At 45.2% G+C, this 20,078-nt stretch overlaps 1 protein-coding gene across 1 annotated transcript in view; it reads right to left on the reverse strand.

Annotated features, from left to right (window-relative positions):
- Positions 1 to 18,257, reverse strand: part of TMEM178A (transmembrane protein 178A) — a 20,715-nt gene extending 2,458 nt beyond the window's left edge. Inside the window, exons 1-3 of the mRNA XM_084829122.1 lie at positions 17,365 to 18,257; positions 3,915 to 4,028; positions 2,765 to 2,902 (exon numbers count right to left, since the gene is read on the reverse strand). Of these exons, the coding sequence (XP_084685248.1) occupies positions 2,765 to 2,902; positions 3,915 to 4,028; positions 17,365 to 17,791 (679 nt within the window). The 5' untranslated portion in view covers positions 17,792 to 18,257. The remainder of the gene's footprint in view (positions 1 to 2,764; positions 2,903 to 3,914; positions 4,029 to 17,364) is intronic.
- Between the last annotated feature and the right edge of the window lie 1,821 nt (positions 18,258 to 20,078).

A 20,078-nucleotide genomic window follows, 5' to 3' on the forward strand; every position in this document is an offset into this window, starting at 1 on the left:
TTAAATTCTGATTCTGAAAATTAGACTATAAAGCAAAGCTGGGGAACCTTTTTTCTGTCAGGCCCTGTATTCCCTTTGGGGTAACCTGTCAGGGACCACATGCCAGTGCTGGCCAAGGTAGGGCTAAAAAGTGAGCAGGACATCCCTTTTCTCTCTCTGCAACCCCCTTCTTTCTCCTCTCTCTCACTCTTCATCCCCATCCTTCCACAGGCTGCTGGGGGAGGGACAGATTGCTCTGGCCAGACAGCTGAATTGATCACTTGCAGAGGGTGTCTGCAATTAAGTCAATGGACACATGTGGCTGTAAGGATTTAGACTGCACACCCCTGTTCCAAAGAGAGCTGGGCAGAGCAGGGAAACAGGTTTCTCCCTGGTCTCTTCCTATTCAGTTTTGACTGAACTTGAAGGTGGGGTGATCATCTTTGACCCAAATTTGTCAGCATAGCATAGAAAGCTGTATGCCCCTTTACTTATTGATGGTATTACTGAGACATTGCAGACACTTAATTCCCAAATGTCCACTGAAGTACATAGGGAGCTGCATTATACTGAGTCAGACCTGGGTTAAGCTAACCCAGTATTGTTGACACTGGCTAGCAGCTGGGGGTTAAACCTGGATCCAGACTTACTCATGCTTAGAATAGACCCCCTGAAAGCAATGGGAAGTTAGTCATGACTAATTGTCTCATTGATTTCAGTGTGTTAAACTGAAGCATGACAAAGTCTGGATGTAACCCATAATGCACATATTTATAAATATAGTATTTTAAAACGCAGTCTTTTCCAGTGAATGGTTCTGACACTGGAAATTATATTTTTCAATAAGTTTTTCTTCTTTCAGCATCTTTTTGTGGCTTCACTTCTCCACCCCACCCCTTCTTTCTTTTTCTTTTGGTTTCTCACTACGACAAGGGATGGAGCAAAACTTGCATGAACCCACTAAAAAAAAAGAGATTGTTTCTTCACATGTCAAACCACAAAGGGGGATTTCAACCTTCACATTTACCTCAGGAGTGTTGATATCCATGAGGTAAACACACTGCAAACCAGTGCTGCTGCGGGTGGCTCCAAATTTATTTTAAACAACACATTTTATAACCTTTATACATTATTTTATTACATGGCAATCAATTTTAGCCATGATTGGCTCGTAAAGTAGCTTAGGGCATAATCTTATGCATGCTGGCTGGGGGAACGCTGGAAGTTGCAGGACTTTTTTCTGTCCAAACATTCATAGGATGATGCTCTTGGAAAATTACATTCAAAACAATATCCTGTATTAGGGATGTATGGAGGGGTTTACGGCAGGCAATCACTCAGTCAATACAAAGTGTAGGTGCCATACACATGACTTAAATATATATAAATACAAATATATATAAATATATATTAAATATATAGAAATACAAATATATATGTGCCTGGGAACCCTGACTAGGCTGTGATTACTTGCTGCATTTTCATGGGTGTTTAAACAGAGCCATGGAAGTTGTTCACATTTTATTTGTTTGCTGATGGAAGTGCCAGCATCATACTGATGTGCCCACAGCAATTGCGTTTGTCATGTAAATTGTGAAGCTGCCTCAGTACTAGGAATCAGAGCCAAAACGATACCACCCTAATGGCAGAAAGCGAAGAGGATCTAAAGAGCATCTTGAGGGTGAAAGAGGAGAGTGCAAAAGCTGGTTTGAAACTCAACATTAAAAAAACTAAGATCATGGCATCTGGCCCTATCACTTCCTGGCATATAGAAGGGGAAGAAATGGAAGCTGTGACAGATTTTACTTTCTTGGGCTCCAAGATCACCGCAGACGGTGACTGTAGCCATGAAATTAAAAGATGCTTGCTCCTTGGGAGGAAAGCTATGGCAAACCTAGCAAGGTCCGTCTAATCAAAGCTATGGTTTTCCCAGTAGTAATGTATGGCTGTGAGAGCTGGACTATAAGGAAGACTGAGCACCGAAGAACTGATGCTTTCGAACTGTGGTGCTGGAGAAGACTCGTACGAGTCCCCTGGACTGCAAGGAGGTCAAATCAGTCCATCCTAAAGGAAATCAACCCTGAGTGCTCCTTGGAAGGACAGATACTGAAGCTGAAGCTCAAATATTTTGGCCACCTAATGCGAAGAGAAAACTCTCTGGAAAAGACCCTGATGCTGGGAAAGACTGAAGGCAAAAGGAGAAGGGGACGGCAGAGGATGAGATGGCTAGATAGCATCACCGATGCAATGAATATGAACTTGAGCACGCTCCAGGAGAGAGCGCAGGACAGGAAGGCCTGGTGTGCTATGGTCCATGGGGTCACGAAGAGTCGGACACGACTAAACGACTGAACAACAACAACCAGCATACTAGTAGTACATAACCAACTGGTTCCATCATGCAGTGGAAAATGGGACTTACCTGAAATGAGAGGGTTTATTGGTATTCCACAGGTTTATGAAAGAAGCATTTGGCTTCAACAGGATCATACCATGACCAGCCCATGACATTTTGTTACCTGAGGTGGAGCAGTAAATGCCCACCTACCCCCAGTCAAGGTGCAGAGTACCCAGGCTGGCCAAGTTATTTTGGCACCTGAGGCAGAAAATCCCATAAGTGCCTCTCCCCATCCCTGGCAGTAAAAACACTATAATACATTAAATAACAGTTTTCTGCCCTTTCACAATACCCCAAATCAGCTGCCTGAAGCATCTGCTTCACTCTGCCTAACGGCAGGGCCAGCCTTGGGTCCTACGCACTTCGTAGGCAGAGATGAAATAGTACCTGACATAAGGAAAAGGAGACCAGCAACGTGCTGCGTGAGGCTTTTCTCCCAAAAGAAACTGACGGCAGTTACGATGCACCCGCAGAGGAGAACAGCTGCTGCCATCCCAAGAAACCCTGCTGTGATTCTTCTTAGATCTGTTTCCAGAAGGGAAAAAGGAGGAGATTAAATTAACGCCACCAGCTCAAGTTAAAAATTATATAAAGGCTGCAATCATACATAGATGTTCCTGGCAGTAAGCCCCATTGAACCCATGGAGTTTATGTCTAAATAAGCATACATAGAATTGCACTGTAAGAGATCCATATATACCCAATACTGACACAAATAAACCATTCTTTTTTTTTTTCTGCTGTAGCACGCCTAGGCAGACTGCACTTAGGGAGAATGTCCCAAGTAACTTTATTAAGCAGCATGTTGTTTTTCTGTTTTCTCTAAATGTGTTGGGAAACATGCCCACCTGTGCAGCTGACTTTGTATTTAATCTATAGGTCACCATTTAGGATATACAAGTAGCTATTATGGATCTCTCAATGCCACCGTGTTACCCTGTGGAAATGTTAATCCATTGTGCCTGCTGTCTTTTTTATACTGCTTTTATCATAACAATGACAGTAACAAAATTGTGCAGCAATAGGTTTATAAAAACAAACGCTTCTTTTTATAGGTCATTGAAAATGAATTCAGTGTGAATTGAGAAGGGAAATTTCTACACCCTTCTTTCAATAAGTTTCTATTTCTGCTGTTAAAAGGCTGGGTAACAAACTGAATGGATGCTGGTTTTGCAGATAATGTGCAAAGTTTCCTCTCCTGGTGTGCAATATTTTGTTGCCAACTTATTTATTTATTCGTGTCAGAAGCATCGCAATTAAAAAACATACTATAGCACGTAACATTTAAAATATAAGCTGTAGAAGTTAAAATATATAAAAATTATACAAATCTTGCCCAGAAACTAGCAACATTAATTGCGTTCTGTCGTGCTGTCTTAAGGTCCTCATGTGTACATTGGTCAGGGCACAAAGGGCAAGTATACATATGTGTTGTTGTCTGCAAGTCTCCACAGAGTTGCCAACTTACTGGATTTTATAATTGTAAAACATAATATTTAACATTAGGGGGGACACTTGCATATCTTCAAATACTTACGTAGCAGGTGCCATTCATCCTGCTGGATGGTCTTGGTTAAATTGAATGGGATGTTTCGTAAGCGTATCGGTGGAGCAAAGTGGTACTTGACTGCTGTGCATCTCTGAGCGATACCTTTATGAAAGGAAATGGCAGAAATTGTTAACAAATTCCTTTGTAGAAGGGTGGGGTTCTTTAGCACCAGAAAACAAATAATCAGCTGTTAATAGTTTACAAACAGGTAGCAAGCTCCTTTCATGGCCCAAAAACTTGGAGGGGGGCAGCATAATGGGGAGAGAACAATACAAAGCCTCCCACACACATCCCATGGTCCCATCCTATACAGTCTCAGAGTTCATATTTTAATTCTGAAATGAAACTGTGGCTCACAGTGGCACTTCTCTACATCTTGTTGTTGTTGTTGTTCAGTCGTTCAGTCGTGTCCGACTCTTCGTGACCCCATGGACCACAGCATGCCAGGCCTTCCTGTCCTGCGCTCTCTCCCGGAGCGTGCTCAAGTTCATATTCATTGCATCCGTGATGCTATCTACCATGTCCCAAAACATCCACACACCCCTTTTATTTTTTTGCTAATTTTGTTTAACATAACATCTCATCTACAAAGCTTGCTAAGTATTCTGTAAGTTTTCAGTAATATGCTCCAGGATAATAAAGATATTATCCTGTTGATGTTTTGATTTTTTTTTCCTAACGGACTATTACGGCTGCAAACAGTTTATAAATAGACCAATTCAATTTAAAGCTGTATATTTCTGACCTTTTTCATTGCAAAATCAAATTATGAATTATCTTCCCAAAGTCACTGACTGTCTTTTGAAAGCATTAGATTGGAATCTCATGATGCACCTGGCAGCTTTTCAGCATCATCACTTGTCACAGACACATACTGAAATAATTTTCCAGTGCAATCGTATGCATGTCTACATTAATTTTGTAAGAACCATTGAGTTCAATGGGGCTTACTCCCAGGTAAGTGGGCAAGGGTTGCAGCCTTCATCCTGTTTTTGTTCTTCTAATTCCCTAGTTAGTGTATTGCCTAAGCAAGACTACAGAAGGCCTTGACTATTCTGAAAAACTAGAGGATTGATTGTTGTCCTTTAGCTTCTTTTAGGGTGCAATCCTATGCATGTTGAGACAGAAAAAAGTCCTACAGCTGCCAGCATTCTCCAGCCAGCATGCTGAGAGCTGTAGGACATTTTTCTGTCTAAACATGCATAAGATTGGCCCTTTGTTCCCTTTATTCAACCTTCTTACTTTTCCAGCTGCCTAATTTGTCTTATGGTAAAATAGAGCTTATCTATTTATTTATTTCACCTTTAAACCACCCATAACCCAAGTTCTCTGGCTAGAGTACAATATGTGTGAGGAGACCAATAAGCATCAAATTCATCCCTCAAGAAAACACAGTTTTTGTCACAAGGCCTCTAGGGATGCGGGGAGGGGCAAAGGATCAATCCAGGACTCTTTACTCCAAGTGTTAATTGCCCTCACACAAGGCAAGGAGGTACAACAAGATCACATAAGTTTGATATCACTTAATTCTACTTTTAAATGATAATCTCTGACAATGCCCCAAATACATAATTGATCCTTACGGAGTAGCCATACTTTAGTGGGTGCATGCAGAAAGTTCCAGGCTGAGTCCTTGTTACTTCCAGTTAAAAGGATCTCAGGTGGTCAGCTGTGGAAAGCTCCTTGCCTGAAGCCTTAGAGAGCCACTACTAGTCAGAGTAGATTTTTTTAAAGGAAGATTCATTCTATCCAATAGACAAGAAGGAAGAAGAGACAGGGACTAAGTGATGAAAAAAGAGACAGACAGGTGGCTAGAATAAATTGGAAAAGTTTGTATACAATTGCGTAAATGTTTAAAATATTCCTATCTTTACAAACAAATAAAAAGAGCACGTCTGGAGGGTGGAACTAATATTAAACGTTAGTTTTAATTTATTTTGGATGTTTGTTTTGTAGAGAGGTTTTCATAAAACAGTTATCAAAAACATCTCAGGCTATGGATAAAAACATGGATGTAGGGAAACAGTCCTCCTCCCCTTCCCCCCACCCGATTTTCCCAGCTTTTTTCTGCACTGACAGATCTCTAACATTGCCTGACAAACCCCCTGACGGAACGTGTAATGTACCTTGCTCACACCTTTGGCAACTGCAGTTCCTCTGTATACTCCCCCTGCATTCCCAGAGACATTGTTCCATCAGCACCATGTATGCCTTCCAGAGTTGCTACTGGCATGGGATTACATGGCAATGGCTCACCGTAGGTGGATGATACTCTAAACACAGATATGGCACTGCAGGGATTACACTGCTCTCTTTGCTTCGCAAGATGATGCTCTGGTTCATTTGCACAACACATACTCTGCCAAGCTATCACTATACAATCACATTCTTCAGTCTGATTTTTGCATAACGCTGAGCTCCCTCAGATCTCCGGGAACTCTGTAGGACCAAAATGCTCAGTATCTAGCAGAACTGGGCCATTTCCCACTAAGAAACTGGAAAAAAGCTAATTTGCATCAAAGGGATAAAGCCTTACAAATCTTTGTTATGTTCCAATTCTGGCATCACTCCCATGGAAAGAAAGAGCTCACTGTGTCAGAGAGATGAAAGGTTAAAGAATGTTGGAATGTCCTAAATACAACAACAAGCAAGTCTACAGATTTGGACAGCAACATGGAGCAAAAAGAGTAGCAGAGAGATTGGGAGGCGGCGGGGAGACACTGGAAACGTTTGTCCTTGTAAAACTAGCAAGAACAAGGGAAGAAATGTTATTTGTGGAATCAAAAGAGAGAGATTGAGACTTAGGGGAGAAATCACAAACTAATAGGGTAGTTTCAGGTACTATATTTAGCTTGTGATACGTAAAGCTAGTGCTTCCATACCACCAAGCATAAAAGCATTAAGCAATAACCATATGCTTAAAATGACATGACAGCTGTTAAGTCAAAGGGGAGTTATGCTCCCAGTTTCCATCTGCTCCCTTACAACTCCCATAGAACCCAATTAATTTGCCCCTATTCTGCTCTTATGCTGTGATCCTCAAACCCCTTACTTCATGGAGTAGCCCCAAATGATTTATATCTGAAAGATGTATATACCACCTTTTGGCCCTAAAAAGACACCCCCCCCAGGTGGTTTACAGCCCTAAAAATAAATATTAATACAATAAAAACAGAGAGCAAAAAATATCTTTAAACAATCACTAAAAGCACTGCCTTAAAAGAGAAGGATTGGCAACATTTAAAAACCATTAAGCTTTTAATGGTTTTAAACCATTAAAAGCTTAATGGAATAAGAATATCTTGGCTGGCTTCCTAACAACCATAAAAGACAGGGCCAGTCAACCATCCCTTGGGAGAGAGTTCCTTATCCAGGGTGCTGCCACCAAAAAAGGCTGTCCTGTATCACTGCCAGGCTGTCCCCCTTGGAGGCAGAACACAGAGCAGGGCTTCATTTATCCTAGTCCCAAGCCATTTAGGGCTTTATAGGTAATATCTATTTTTATAACAGCATTTTAATAACCAACGCCTTGAACTGGGAGGACTGTAGCTTGCTGGATATAGTAGAAACCCTCTCCTCAAAAGTAGGACAGTGACTAGGAAGGGTTCCAACTTACTGTTACACGCAAATGGACCCTGTCCGGTTGACTCACTGGAGAAAACAGGCTGGGTCATTTTCACACTCTGTAACTATGCTAATAGTTATACATTGGTGTATTTGGAATTGCTCTTTCAAAACACACATGTACACACACTACTAGAGTAAATAAGTTAGACTGGTAAAACTTTCCAGGGCTGGTCATAGGCATTTGGAGACCCTCTGCAAATGCAGAGCTCAAAGCCATGGGTGGGGTGGGCGTGGGGGAATATACCACATTTCCTTTTCTTGTATGAGACTGAAGAGCTGCTCTCTCCTTTCTCCCTCCTTGCCCCTACCAATGGCTGATTCAGAATTAAGAGTCCTTACACAGAGGCTGACTCTCCACACACTTCAGTGTTGGGTTGCCTTCGAATCTGGGGTCCTTAACGTTTGGAAACTGTTTATCTCCCTGGACTGGTCCAATTGCTGGCACCATGTGGAGAGTTTCAATGTGATCAGGCTGACCCACATGGTAAACAGCTTACAAATGTCATGAGTCTCATGTGGAACTCCACCACTCAGTAGCACATGATGGCCATGCCATTGGAATTGGCTCTCAAAGCCAAAAATTATTGTGTAATAATAATAACACTGCACCTAGAAATGGCGACATGCTCAATTATTCTAGGGCCCCCAACCTTTTTCGGTCAGTGGGCACATTTTGAATTTTGAGAGTATCATGGGCAATCTCACAAAATGGCTGCCATGGGGGGGCTTGCCCATTCATAAAATGGTTCCCATGGTGGGCTTTGCTGGTCACAAAACACTCATTTTCCAGAAGGCAAACTGGTGAGACTAAAAGAAAGGTAACTTGCCCAAGAACCTAAGTGCAAGGCAGAGGTGAGGTCTGAGCTCCAAAACACAAAACCACTCTTTCAATCCCAAATAAAGATGGTGCTGGAGGGCAGAGTTTCACTTTACAGCATGCCAGCCTCCCAGATTAAAAATAATGGAATTTTTAAAATCTTAAGAAATAAATAAAAATTAGGAGAGATGCTCATGTGCACCATGCTGCAGAGCCCAGCATTAAAACCAGCCACAGATGGAGCCTAGCTGCCAAATATAGCAGCACAAGTTGGTCACTAGTACCTAGGATGCATATCCCATTAGTCCCATAAATGGGCTAAGCCTGGAGATACGTTGACTTACATCAGATGATGTTCTGGCTGTTCTTTTCTGTCAAGAATAATTGCTACTGCATACAAGATGATATCGGTGAAATTAACAGAGGTACAGGAGGGTCATGAACAGGACAAGCCTGAGAAACCCCCACATCTATTGCAAGGAAGGTAATTTCTTCTGCTCTTTGGTGTAGTTGGCTATAAATATTAAATGTTCTCCCTAGAGAAACAAGCAGCAAAATGTCATAATGATTCTGTCGATTATGATCATGAAAGCACTTAAAGCGATATCTATTTTTACATTTCGCTACTAATAGGGGACTGCATCCCTGACTGAGGCTGACATAAACGCCACCATTTCCGTTTGCACAGCACAATTAAAAAAATTTATAGCCCAATTCTCAAGACAATCTAGTGAATGCATGTTTGCACTTTTGAGGGCACTGCACTGAAACAATTCATTAAGGTGAATATTGTTTTCTTGTGCCTCAGCCACTGTGATATGCCACACATCATCTTAAGGAAAAAACTGTAATCCTAACGATTTAGGCATGAAGGAACTATTAATCAAAGTCTGATTTGTTCCTGGGTATTCCTGGGCCACGGGCCACATACGCCTCCAACGCTTTTGAGTCAAACTATCAACAAGGATTCCATGATGGACTTTACCTCACCATTTGGGAATCACTGGAAGATAGCTCATGTGCTGGCTAGAAACCTAGTCAGCAACTAGTTTTATGGGAAAGCCACTTTGGAGAGGGAAAAGGCGATGGGTCAAACTTCAGCTCCTTCATCTAAAATAGACTACCAACAAATTCAGCTCTGTCATCTAAAATAGACAACCAACAAGTTCCATAAGCACAGCTGTTACTTCCTCTGTTCAACCCTTTTAACGTAGAGTTTACAACTGGGGGGGGGGGGGAGACATATACTTGAATTTGGCCTTGGGGTTTCCAGTTGCTGGTCCTTAAGCTAAAAAGTTGAGTTGGATGCAAAGAACCCAGATGTCAATCCCTACTCAGCTGTGAAGTTCATTAGGTAGCCGTGGGCATGCCCACTCTGATGTCCTTGAAGGAATCCACAAAAAAAGGTGAGTCCCCCCCCCCATCTTTTCAAAAATTCACCTGCTATTAATTGAATATGCTCTGGAAATCCCTTCTGAGGCTAAAGTAAACCTTTAGGTTTTTAGGGCTTTCGTAAAAGCTTGCAGTGATGGAGCCTAGCAGACCCCCAATGTCAACTCATCCCAGAGCTATGGGGCCACTTCAGAAAAGGCCCTCTCTCATGTACCTGCCCACCTAACTGCCCTCAAAGGTAGACAAGTGAGAATGGCTTCTCTTGCTTATCTTAAAGTATGGGCAAGTTGATATGGGTAAAGATAGTCCTTCAAGTGATTTGCTCCCAAACCATTTGAGGCTTTCAAAGTCAAAACTGGCACCTTAAATTGGGCTGGTTTTGACCTTTAGTTCTCCTATTAACGTAATATATTGCCCTTTCTCTGCCACCCCTCACCCCCACTCCAGATGATTTAGCAATCCAGACCACTACCTTTACTGTTTGGCCACCTTGCAGTGCTTGAGTCCACTTCCCAAACATGGCTAACCTACAGGGATCTCATTTTCTGAGGGATAGTTGCGTCTGCAAGCAAAAATGTCACACTCCAGCGTGGACAAGTAGATGATGATGTTAATGCTGACTGACTAGGCTTTCTATTTGTTCCTGGCAGGGAAAAGGGAGCGTTATTAGTGGGAATACATGTGTCTTTTGCAGTAAACAGGAGTTATGGTGGTTTTAGTAGACAAGAAGCATATATGCTTGGATGAAGGAAATCAGGGAAGCCTTTACAACTCCAAGAAAAGGAGAGAGGATATTAAAACTATTATCCAGTTGGACCGATTAAGCTTGCCAAGGGTCAAACCTTCGTTACAACGACCCAGTGATCAAAACTGTGGTGCATACCAGGCGGGATTTGCATATTCAACGCCCTGTCACAGCTTGTTCTGTTTACCCCCCACATAACCCACAGTCCCCAAGTTCACATGACATGACATGCCATGGCCAGATGTCGAATATTCAAAATGGCCACACGCACGCACCAGAACATGCTGCAGTTCAATTGCGCGAACTGATTCAATGTGTGCCATAGGCTTGTGATTCCCAAAATGGAAAATGGATAATTTTATGGGGTGGGTTATCAGTTTGCTGGCATGTGGCCATTGCAATCCAACAGATCTGAAGCTCACCCAGTGAGAGAAGCTGGTATAGCTCAAAAGAAACTTGTGTTTGTAAAAACACAGTGCATGTTAATTAAAAAAATATTTAAAAAAAAGAAGAATGCACTCTTTTTCAGATATTCCTCCCTTATGTTGCTGACTCTGCACCAGGAGGTCTGTTAATTTCCTGGGTCAACTTGACCCTTGTTTCTCCAATGTAATCTCGATGTGTTCCTGGCAGCAAGACATTTTTGTTTACGCCAGCACTTGGGACAGCTTTTGGGCACTGCTGGACTGCCAACGACATCTCAGCTAAATCAAGGAATATGCTATGAAGTATCAACCTCCAGAATGTGGATCCATTCCTTTTTCCTTCCCTCATGTGCATTGTTGGCCCTGGCTGTGTGCAAAGCTTTGGAAGAGCTTATGCAATTCTATTCCATGTGAGTGACTTTCCACAGTGTAAGAGCTCTAGCAACTCCTGTGATGCATCATGGCCCCGGTGTACACTAACAGTGCATTCGGTAAGGAGGTTTCCTTTGTGCTCACCCAAGGCTCTTGGGCTGCTCTGTGCCCAAGCAAATTTCAGACAGGGCCAAATGAGATGTGACACTGGCCACATACTTTGCCCTTCTGTCATTGATTTTTCTTTAACCAGTAGGAGGTGTGAGGGATGACCAAGCTGAATTAGGACCACAGTGTGGCAGAAGGGGGCTTTAACCTTTTGCTCCTGCCATGGAATTGGGCCTGCCCCCACATCTATTTGCAATAGCAGAAAAGTTCCCATTGGCACCAGTGGGAGCTTTCCTCCCACTGTGAATAGCAGGCAAAGGAGTTGGAGGGAGGGATTTTGATCAGGACCGTGACAAAGGGTAAAAGCCCCCCTCCCCCTACAGTTCCAATTGGGACTGTCTCCCTCCCCACACCTACGCCGGCTATTTGTTTAACAAAAATCAGCTACCCAAAGCCAAACTACATGACAAATATCATGTTTGGCCTTCAGACTAATCCTCTCTCTCTCTGTATTTTTTTTTTTATTTTTATTATTACATTTATATCCCACCTTTTTTCTTTTTGCAAGGAACCCAAGGCGGCTTGCGTGGTCCTCGTCCTCTCCATTTTATCCTCACAACAACCCCGTGAGGTCATTAGGCTGAAAGTCAGTGACTGGCCCAAAGTCACCCAGTGAGCTTTACTGCGGAGTACGGATTAGAACCATGATCTCCTGAGTCCCAGTCCAACATTCTGACCACCACTCCACACTGGCTCTCCAACCACCACTCCACACCGGCTCTCCAACCACCACTCCACACTGGCTCTCATCTATATGGCAGATGTGGGGAATCCTGGTGCAATCAGGGCACAAATAACAGGGTGAAAGGGGTGGGCCAGCAACCTTACCTTTCGGGATTTTTTTTTTTAAATAACAGCACAATTCTGCTAAGATAGTCAGCAGCCTCTGAAGTCGGAGACTGCCACGTATCCAATGCAGGGCGGTCGGAGCACAAAGGTGATCCATGCCTCTGTGTTCTGGCCGCCTTGCATTTTTGGCTAGACGGGTGATTTTGCCTGTCTAGCCATAGCTTCAAGGAGGGGGACAGAAGGAGGCCAGGATGCACGCAGTAAGCTGCGTAACATGGCTTCTACGGGCAAGCCCTCACATGGCAGCTTACCATAAAAACATGAAAAACAAAACAGTTGAACAAATAACATGTAATAACAAATAAAACAAATTGAGGGGAGTGAGGGGGCTATAGATTTTATTAGGGGGTCCCCCCTACCTTTCCCCCACATAATTTGAGCACTGGATACAACTATCCACATACAGAAAGGATGTGTAAACACACAAGCCTGACACCACTTAGTAACATCTTATGTCTGGGACTTGTTCTCATGTTTCTAATTGTGTATTAAAATCATGAACTAGGGTCCCAGGAAATTTCCATCCAGATGGGTCTTCATGTCCAGCATATTCTAGAAGTGGGGGGGGGGGACTTTTTCTCACTAATAATTTAAACAGCTTGTTCAAACCAATGTTTTCTCATGTGTCTCTGAGAACAAGTTCCTAATGGCCACTACATCTTATTTATTTATTTATTTATTTATTTCATTTCTATACCACCCAATAGCCGAAGCTCAAAAGTAATGACATAAAATGGTATCAGGCTGGACTCAGATTTACTCATACTTAGTCAATGACTAACTTTAGTCCCATTGATTTTGATGGGCCTACTCTAAGTAGGAATAAATCTGGATCCAACCCATTGCTATTCCTTTTGGTTTTAGCACTTCCAGTGTGATGCAGCAGTTAAAGTCCTGGACTAGAGCCAAGGAGACCTGGGTTCAAGTCCCCACACATCCATGAAGTTCTCATTTGGTGACCTTGCGCCAGTCACTATTTCTCAGCAAAACATATCTCACAGGGTTCTTGTGAGGATAAAGTGGGGTCAGGAGAGAAAGAACCATATAAGCTACCATGAATGCCTTGGAGGAAGGGAAGAATAAAGATGTTATAAATAATAATATGCTAATGTGGAAATTGGATTATTCTTTTTTTGCTTATGTGAAGTACCATATCCTATAATGGTACCATTTAAAATACTGTTACTAAAGATTTCAATATGTTACACACTTAACACATGCAGGAAAAACCACTAGGAGGGGGGATTCAGAGAGGAAAAGCCAGGGAGGTTGTGCCTAACTCTTTCGCTGCCAATCGCTCCTGAACTCCAGATTAGCTCCCTCCAAAGCTATATTTCTCCCCACAGGATTCCAAACATGAGTGTACATGTGCCATGTAATTTCTAAGGAGAAGCTTAAGAACAGAAGGAGAGCAGTGCTGGATCAGAACAATCTAGTCCAGCATTCTGTTCCCCCAGTGGCCAACCAGATGCCTGTGGGAAGCTCACAAGTAGAGTGTGAGTGCAAAAGCACCCTCCTGCTTGTGTCCCCCAGCAACTGGGACTGAGAGGAATACTGCCTCTGATACTGGACGTAGCATATAGCCATCATAACTAGTAGCCGTGAGCCTTATCCTCTATGAATTTGTATAATCCCCCTTTCAAGCCGTGGATGGTGCCCATCTTGGTAGCGAATTCTATAACTTAACTATATGAAGAAGCATTTCCTTTTGTCTGTCCTGAACCTTCTACCATTCAGCTTCATTGGATGACCATGGGTCCCAACTATTATGAGAGAGGGAGAAAAATGTTCTCCCCGTCACAATTTTCATGAATAGTTTTTTACACCTCTATCATGTCCCTCCTTACTAACCTTTTTTTGAAAGCTAAAAAGCCTCAAATGTATAACCTTGCCTCTTAGGGGCATTGCTCCAGCCTTTTCATGATTTTATAATACCCTTTTTGAGGTGCAGCAACCAGAACTGTTCACAGTATTCCAAGTGTGGCCATAGCATAAATTTGTATTGGCAGTTTTATGTTTGACTCCTTTCCTAATTATCCCTAACATGGAATTTGCCTTTTTCACAGCAGCCAGACACAGGGCAATGTTTTCATTGAGCTATCTGACATAACAGTAAGATCCCTTTCCTGGTCAGGCACTGCCAGCTCAAACCCCATCAGTGCAAATGTGAAGTCAGGATTTTTTGCCCCAGTGCCCATTACTTTACACTGGCTTACAATCAGCCACATTTGCCACTTGAATGGTCAGTTTGGAGATATCCTTTTGTAGCTCTTTTTTATCCCTTTTTGTTTTAACCACCCTAAATAATTTGGCGCCATCTGCAAACCTGGCCACCTCACTACTCACCCCTAACTCCAGATCATTTATGAACAAGTTAAAAAGCCCAACAGCTTGCACACTAAGATATATTGATTAGAAAGAGGAAGAGTACAGTTACTAAATTCAGCACTGCCTATAAATGGCAATAATGCAAAAGTAAGTCAAAATAAATGGAAAGCAGGACATGCCACATACTTAACACTACCAAACAAATGAACACTCTGACAGGAAGATGTAACCTGATTCTCAGATGAATACAGCACTAGAACTTGGACTTTCTTTTTTGGAGCACTAACTCACCAATACTTAAGATTACACAAATCAGAACATCCTTCTCTTGCTCACATGTTCTATGACTTGGGAAAGAGGACAAAGGGCGACTGGGAACAGCAATATCTAAGGCAGCAGAGAAGAGGATAAAGTGGGATCATATTTAGGGATTAAAAGTATTTTGCAGGTGGGCAGTGAAGAGGAAAGTAACACAGAGTGATTGTGCTGGCAGAAGAAACATTTTTAGCCATTTGCGATCCCTTCTTTCCTCCCCCCCTCTTTTTTTTTTGCTGTTGTTAACAATAATTTACATAGAGAAATTAAAACTCTTAAACCTGAGGTTGGAAAAACAGTCATTTCCATCTCAGCACTTTAGAAGTCCAGTATGAATCATTTTCTGGGTGCTTCACATAAAGTGTCACTGTTAAACACCCTAATATAAAGGATATTTGAGCTTTGCCTGCTGGGGGTATAAGTAGGGACATCAAAAGTGCTACTTTCTTGGGCCAGGAAGCCTATCTTACATCTTTGTCAAAAGGTGGTTAATGGTTACTGCCTGCTTAGGGAGAAAGTGAATACTGTCTCTGCATGGCAGGGCACTGAACAGTTCCTATTTATTGTGAAGGGAAGGTCATAGTACCTTTGTATTAGGAGGCGAGTGCAGTGGCTGCAGTGCATTTTCAGGAAGAAAAGAAACTCCTGGAGAGTGAAAAATACTCCACAAGAGTAGCCGTGTTAGCCTGCTGCAGCAAAAATAGCAAAGAGTCTTGTGGCGCCTTAAAGACTAACACAGATTTACCGTGGCATACGCTTGTGTTGCCATTGCCGACTTCATCAGACGCATGAAGTGTTAACCTCACATTGGCAGATTTATATACACATACTGGCGGGGGTGGGGGTGGCGGGGACGTAAACTGTGTTGTCAGAGGGAATTGAAATGCAAAAAGCACAGACAGTGATGGTTACCTAACAGTGGGTGATAGTGCAGACATCATTGCAATGGTAAGCCAATTAACATATGCAGTCTAATTTTAAAAACGAACACCTTTGTCTTTGATCAAACCACAGGAAATAAGTGCTGAATTGTTCTTCAGCCATTTCATGTTAATATCTGTCTTTGAAATTACTTTGTTCAAGAATGGCCACCTTGAGGTCATTGACAGGGTGTCATGGAAGGTTGAAATGTTCCTCAACTGGTTTCTGAACATGGCCATTCCTGATGTCAGATTTGTGTCCATTTATTCTTTTGTGTACAGACTGGCCTGTTTCCCCATGTAGAATGCATTAGAGCATTGCTAAATGTTACCAATGAATGGTACTTGCATTTTTGTGTGGAAAACACACTTCTAAAATAGATGTATATTACAGACATGTCTGTAGTTCTTCAGAAGAGAATGGAGTGTGGAGACACCATAACTAAGCGCTATGATACAGCGAATAGCTGATTGGTATATGTAAGAGATTATGTACAATACACTGAAGAACACATCAAGCATGGAAGGATAAGAGAAAAGAGTGTGCAGTATGTGAGGATGAGGAATGGGTCTAGAGTGCTAGGTTCTGCACACCTCGTAAATGGGCTGTGCACATTGTCCATCCACACAGGAGTTGACAGATATGTATATTGCAGATTCACCGTGCACTGTATTTGTGTGATGCATGTGGTCCATGAATTGAAGAGATGATGGATGAGCAAAAGCTGGAAGGATCATGGCCATGGTCACTGTCCAATGCACCCCATCACTAATGCACTATGCAAATGCCTAATGAATTGTGCCCTTCTTCCCCTCCTTTTATTATGTTTGCTGTGTAGCCCCATGGGAGAAAGAGGAGAAGGGTACAAAGCACAATTAATGTGCAGGAGAGTTATGGGCAGCATTGCATGAAGGCAATGCACCAGAGGGCATACGGACAATGGCGATAAGCGACAGGAAGGCAGTGACAATACAATGTGAAACGGAAGAGGTGAGATCGGACAATGAAGTGGCAATGCAGTGTTAAGTGATTTTGTGTGACTTTGCATGGAGGTAGCACTGATGTGAGTATATGTGTGCAAAAGGAGTGTTTATGTGTATGCTCATACACACATGGTGGCTGTGAACAGGGGAACGGGTGCACAAAGTAACTGCATTGAGAGGTGGCTGTGGTCTTGACTCTGCATGGAGCTTTTAGGATGGAATGCACACGGAGCTGAGTGGGGGATGGCGGCTTTGAGGCATGGCTGTGATTTGAGGGAGGGAGAGGAGTGGGTGTGAATGAAAGCACCATAACCATCGTGCCCTGGAGAAATGAGGGTGGGATGCATGGGGATCCTATAATGTGCATTATCTGGGCACACTGTACTTCACCGGCACGCGTGGGCGGGGAAGGAGGCGCATTTGGTGGCCGAGGTGTGGAAACGGAGAATGCCAACCGCCGCCGCCCCCGGTCCCCCCCGCCCGGCCGCCCCCTTACCTCTCTCCACCAGGCTGTCCAGGTCCCCGTCGACCCCCAGGAAGTAGCATCTCCTCCAGAGGCCGGCGTAGCTAGCGAAGAGCGGCCGGCCGCAGCGGGACTGCAGCAGCCCGACCCCCAGGAGGGCTCGCCAGCTCTCCAGCAGCAGCAGGTCCCCGGCGCGGGGAGGTGCCGCGCCGCCGCCGCCGCCGCCGCCGCGAGGGAGCCGCTGCTTGGCGCCTCGCAAAGGCAAGTGCGGCCGCGGCAGCAGGCGGCGGCGCGGCTCGGGCGAGTGGGCGCTGCCGGCGCGCTCGTCGCAGCTCTGCCGGTGGCGCCGGGGGTCGGTCTCGTACCAGTGGTCGGTGAAGATGGCCGTGGCCAGCAGCGCCAAGGCGCAGAGGCCGAGGCACAGGCTGAGCGCGCCCACCAGCGCCCGCCCGCCGCCCATGGCTGGCTCCGGGGCCGCCTTCGCCCGCCGCGCGGCGGCCCCGTCAGCGGACGCCGCTCCCGCCGGCAGCGCCCCCGCGCATCGCGGCGGCAGGGGAGGCGGCCGCGGCGGAGGCTACGGAGGAGCAGCCCCAGCGCCCGCCCGCCCTCTCCCGCGCGCAGCCCAGGCGCGGACTGAGCGGGCGGCGGCGGCCGCCCGTCCCGCGCGCCTCGTCCACTCCCCCGGGCGGGCCGCGCCGCACGAAGGACCGCGCGGGCGCTTGCGGCAGCTCCCGGCCGGCGCCAAGGCGAGCAGAGCGGCCGGCCCCGCTGGCGCTGGCTGGACTGCGGCGCAAGCGAGCGCGCAAAGGGGCCGCCGGGGCCGGGGCCAGGGCCGGGGCGGGGGACAGGGAGAAAGCTCGCGCGCCGGGCGGGGCGGGGCGGCTTCCGCGCTGTGGCTGTGGCGCCCCAGAGGCCCGCTGGTGGGCGGCGCCCGTGGAGGCCGGTGGCTCCGATTTCGGTGGGGCTGTGGATGCATTCGGGGTTTCATTCAGAACCAGCCAGAACTCTTAAGGATCTGTCTGAGATGCGGAACCTGTCTTGGAGCTGCTTTAGAGTTCTGCCCGGTTCTGACTGAAACCCAGAATGGATACACAGCCCGCCGAAATCGGAGCCACTGGGCGACACGTTTACTCAGAAGGAAGCCAAACTGTCCTACTGTCGGGTAAGTTGTGCAGCTTCAGAGTGTAGCCTTCGTTCCACGGACGGAGCCCGTGCAGCGCCTCATGTTGAAGAGATGTGTGGAGGCACCTTGTGGAAGAAGAGAGCTTGTTCGAACATGTGCAGAGTGTCATATGGGCCCTCAGGAGCAGGATGTAGTCCACAGCTCTCTCCTCCAACACCTTGCTGCCTCCTCCCAGCATCTGCCACCTGAGGTGACTGCTTCACTCTGGCTAATGATAGGGCCGGACCTGCTCAGTTGCTCACACTGCAGGAGGCAATTTAGCCCCCATCTGTCTGGCTGAACCAGGCCAACCGAAGCAAGCTGTATCCCTCCCCACCGGCTGCTGGGGACTGCTGAAAGCCTTTCCCTTGGAGTTGCAGAGTTCACAGCTTCAGATAAGTTGTCCTCCCCAATCTCAAATTTGATTTCAGTTCCCTGTTGGTCTCTGGAATTTCTTTCCAGTAACCCCCACATTTTTGTTGCTGTTGTTCCTGTTAAACAGTTGTTCAAGTTGGGCTTGAAAAGCCCAACTGTCGCTCTCAGTTTTTCTCTGGTTTTTTGGCTATGACAAGCTGTTCCCAGAGCTTACTACTTTTGAAACAAAATGCTGGCAGTACTGGCATACAGATGTTTTTTTAATCCCTCCCACCCCAAATGAGCATTTAGGCAAACCTCTGGCACTGCAGCTCCATATCAAGTCTTGAATTAATTGCATTCCCCCAGCGGAAAGTATTTCATCAGATTATCGTAGCTACTGGCAGTGGCAGGGCCTATACAAATATAAAATACACCACACATACACATATGTGGGGCTTGCACAGATTCCACTGGGGAAATTCCCATTCGCCCCTTCCATTACCTTTTTGGAGAAGAGAGGACTCCCCTTTGCCCCCAAAGCAACCTCTGTGGGGAAGGATTTAGGGATCTGAGACACGGGATCCAATTCACTCTCTTGCTCCCTATGATTTCAGCCAAGAGAGCCTCTTGGGAAAAGTACTTGCTGCTCTCTGTTTTTACTAGGGGTAGTTAACTGTGTTTGCTTCCCTTAGCCAACACAATTCAAATTCCTCCCCACCACCACCACACACATGCGCGCGCAGACACACACACTACCTGTCCCTAGTCAGGGATAGTGCCTACATGCTTCTCTCTGCAGCCAGGGATTTTCTGCAATGTCAGAGGCAAGCCTGCATGCACCACCACTCGCCAGAGAGAGCTGGGGGAATTTGGAGGCACGCTCAGAGATCCTTCCAAAATCCATGCTTTCTGCAGCATACTTCAGTTGTACACACCGGGTGGGCAGTGGAGGCTGGTGGCTCCAATTTCAGTGGGGCAGTGTATCCACTCTGGGTTTCAGTCAGAACCAGTCAGAACTCTAAAGGAGCTATCCAAAATGCGTAATCCATTTTGGAATACTCACCCTGATCTTTTCCCACTTTTTGCATGCCCAGCACACCCGCACTCTGGAGACCACCTTTATTAATAGGTAAAGTGATAGTTGTCTCCCCAGTTGCTTGCCTTGAGGACAAAGAGGGGTGTGTGAAAACACCTATGGTACTCTCGCCCTGAATCCCTCCAGACTTCC

Source organism: Heloderma suspectum, chromosome 1 (assembly GCF_057233095.1).
Source record: "Heloderma suspectum isolate Gila_16-S chromosome 1, 16-S_ref, whole genome shotgun sequence".
In the NCBI taxonomy this organism is placed as follows: domain Eukaryota; kingdom Metazoa; phylum Chordata; class Lepidosauria; order Squamata; family Helodermatidae; genus Heloderma; species Heloderma suspectum.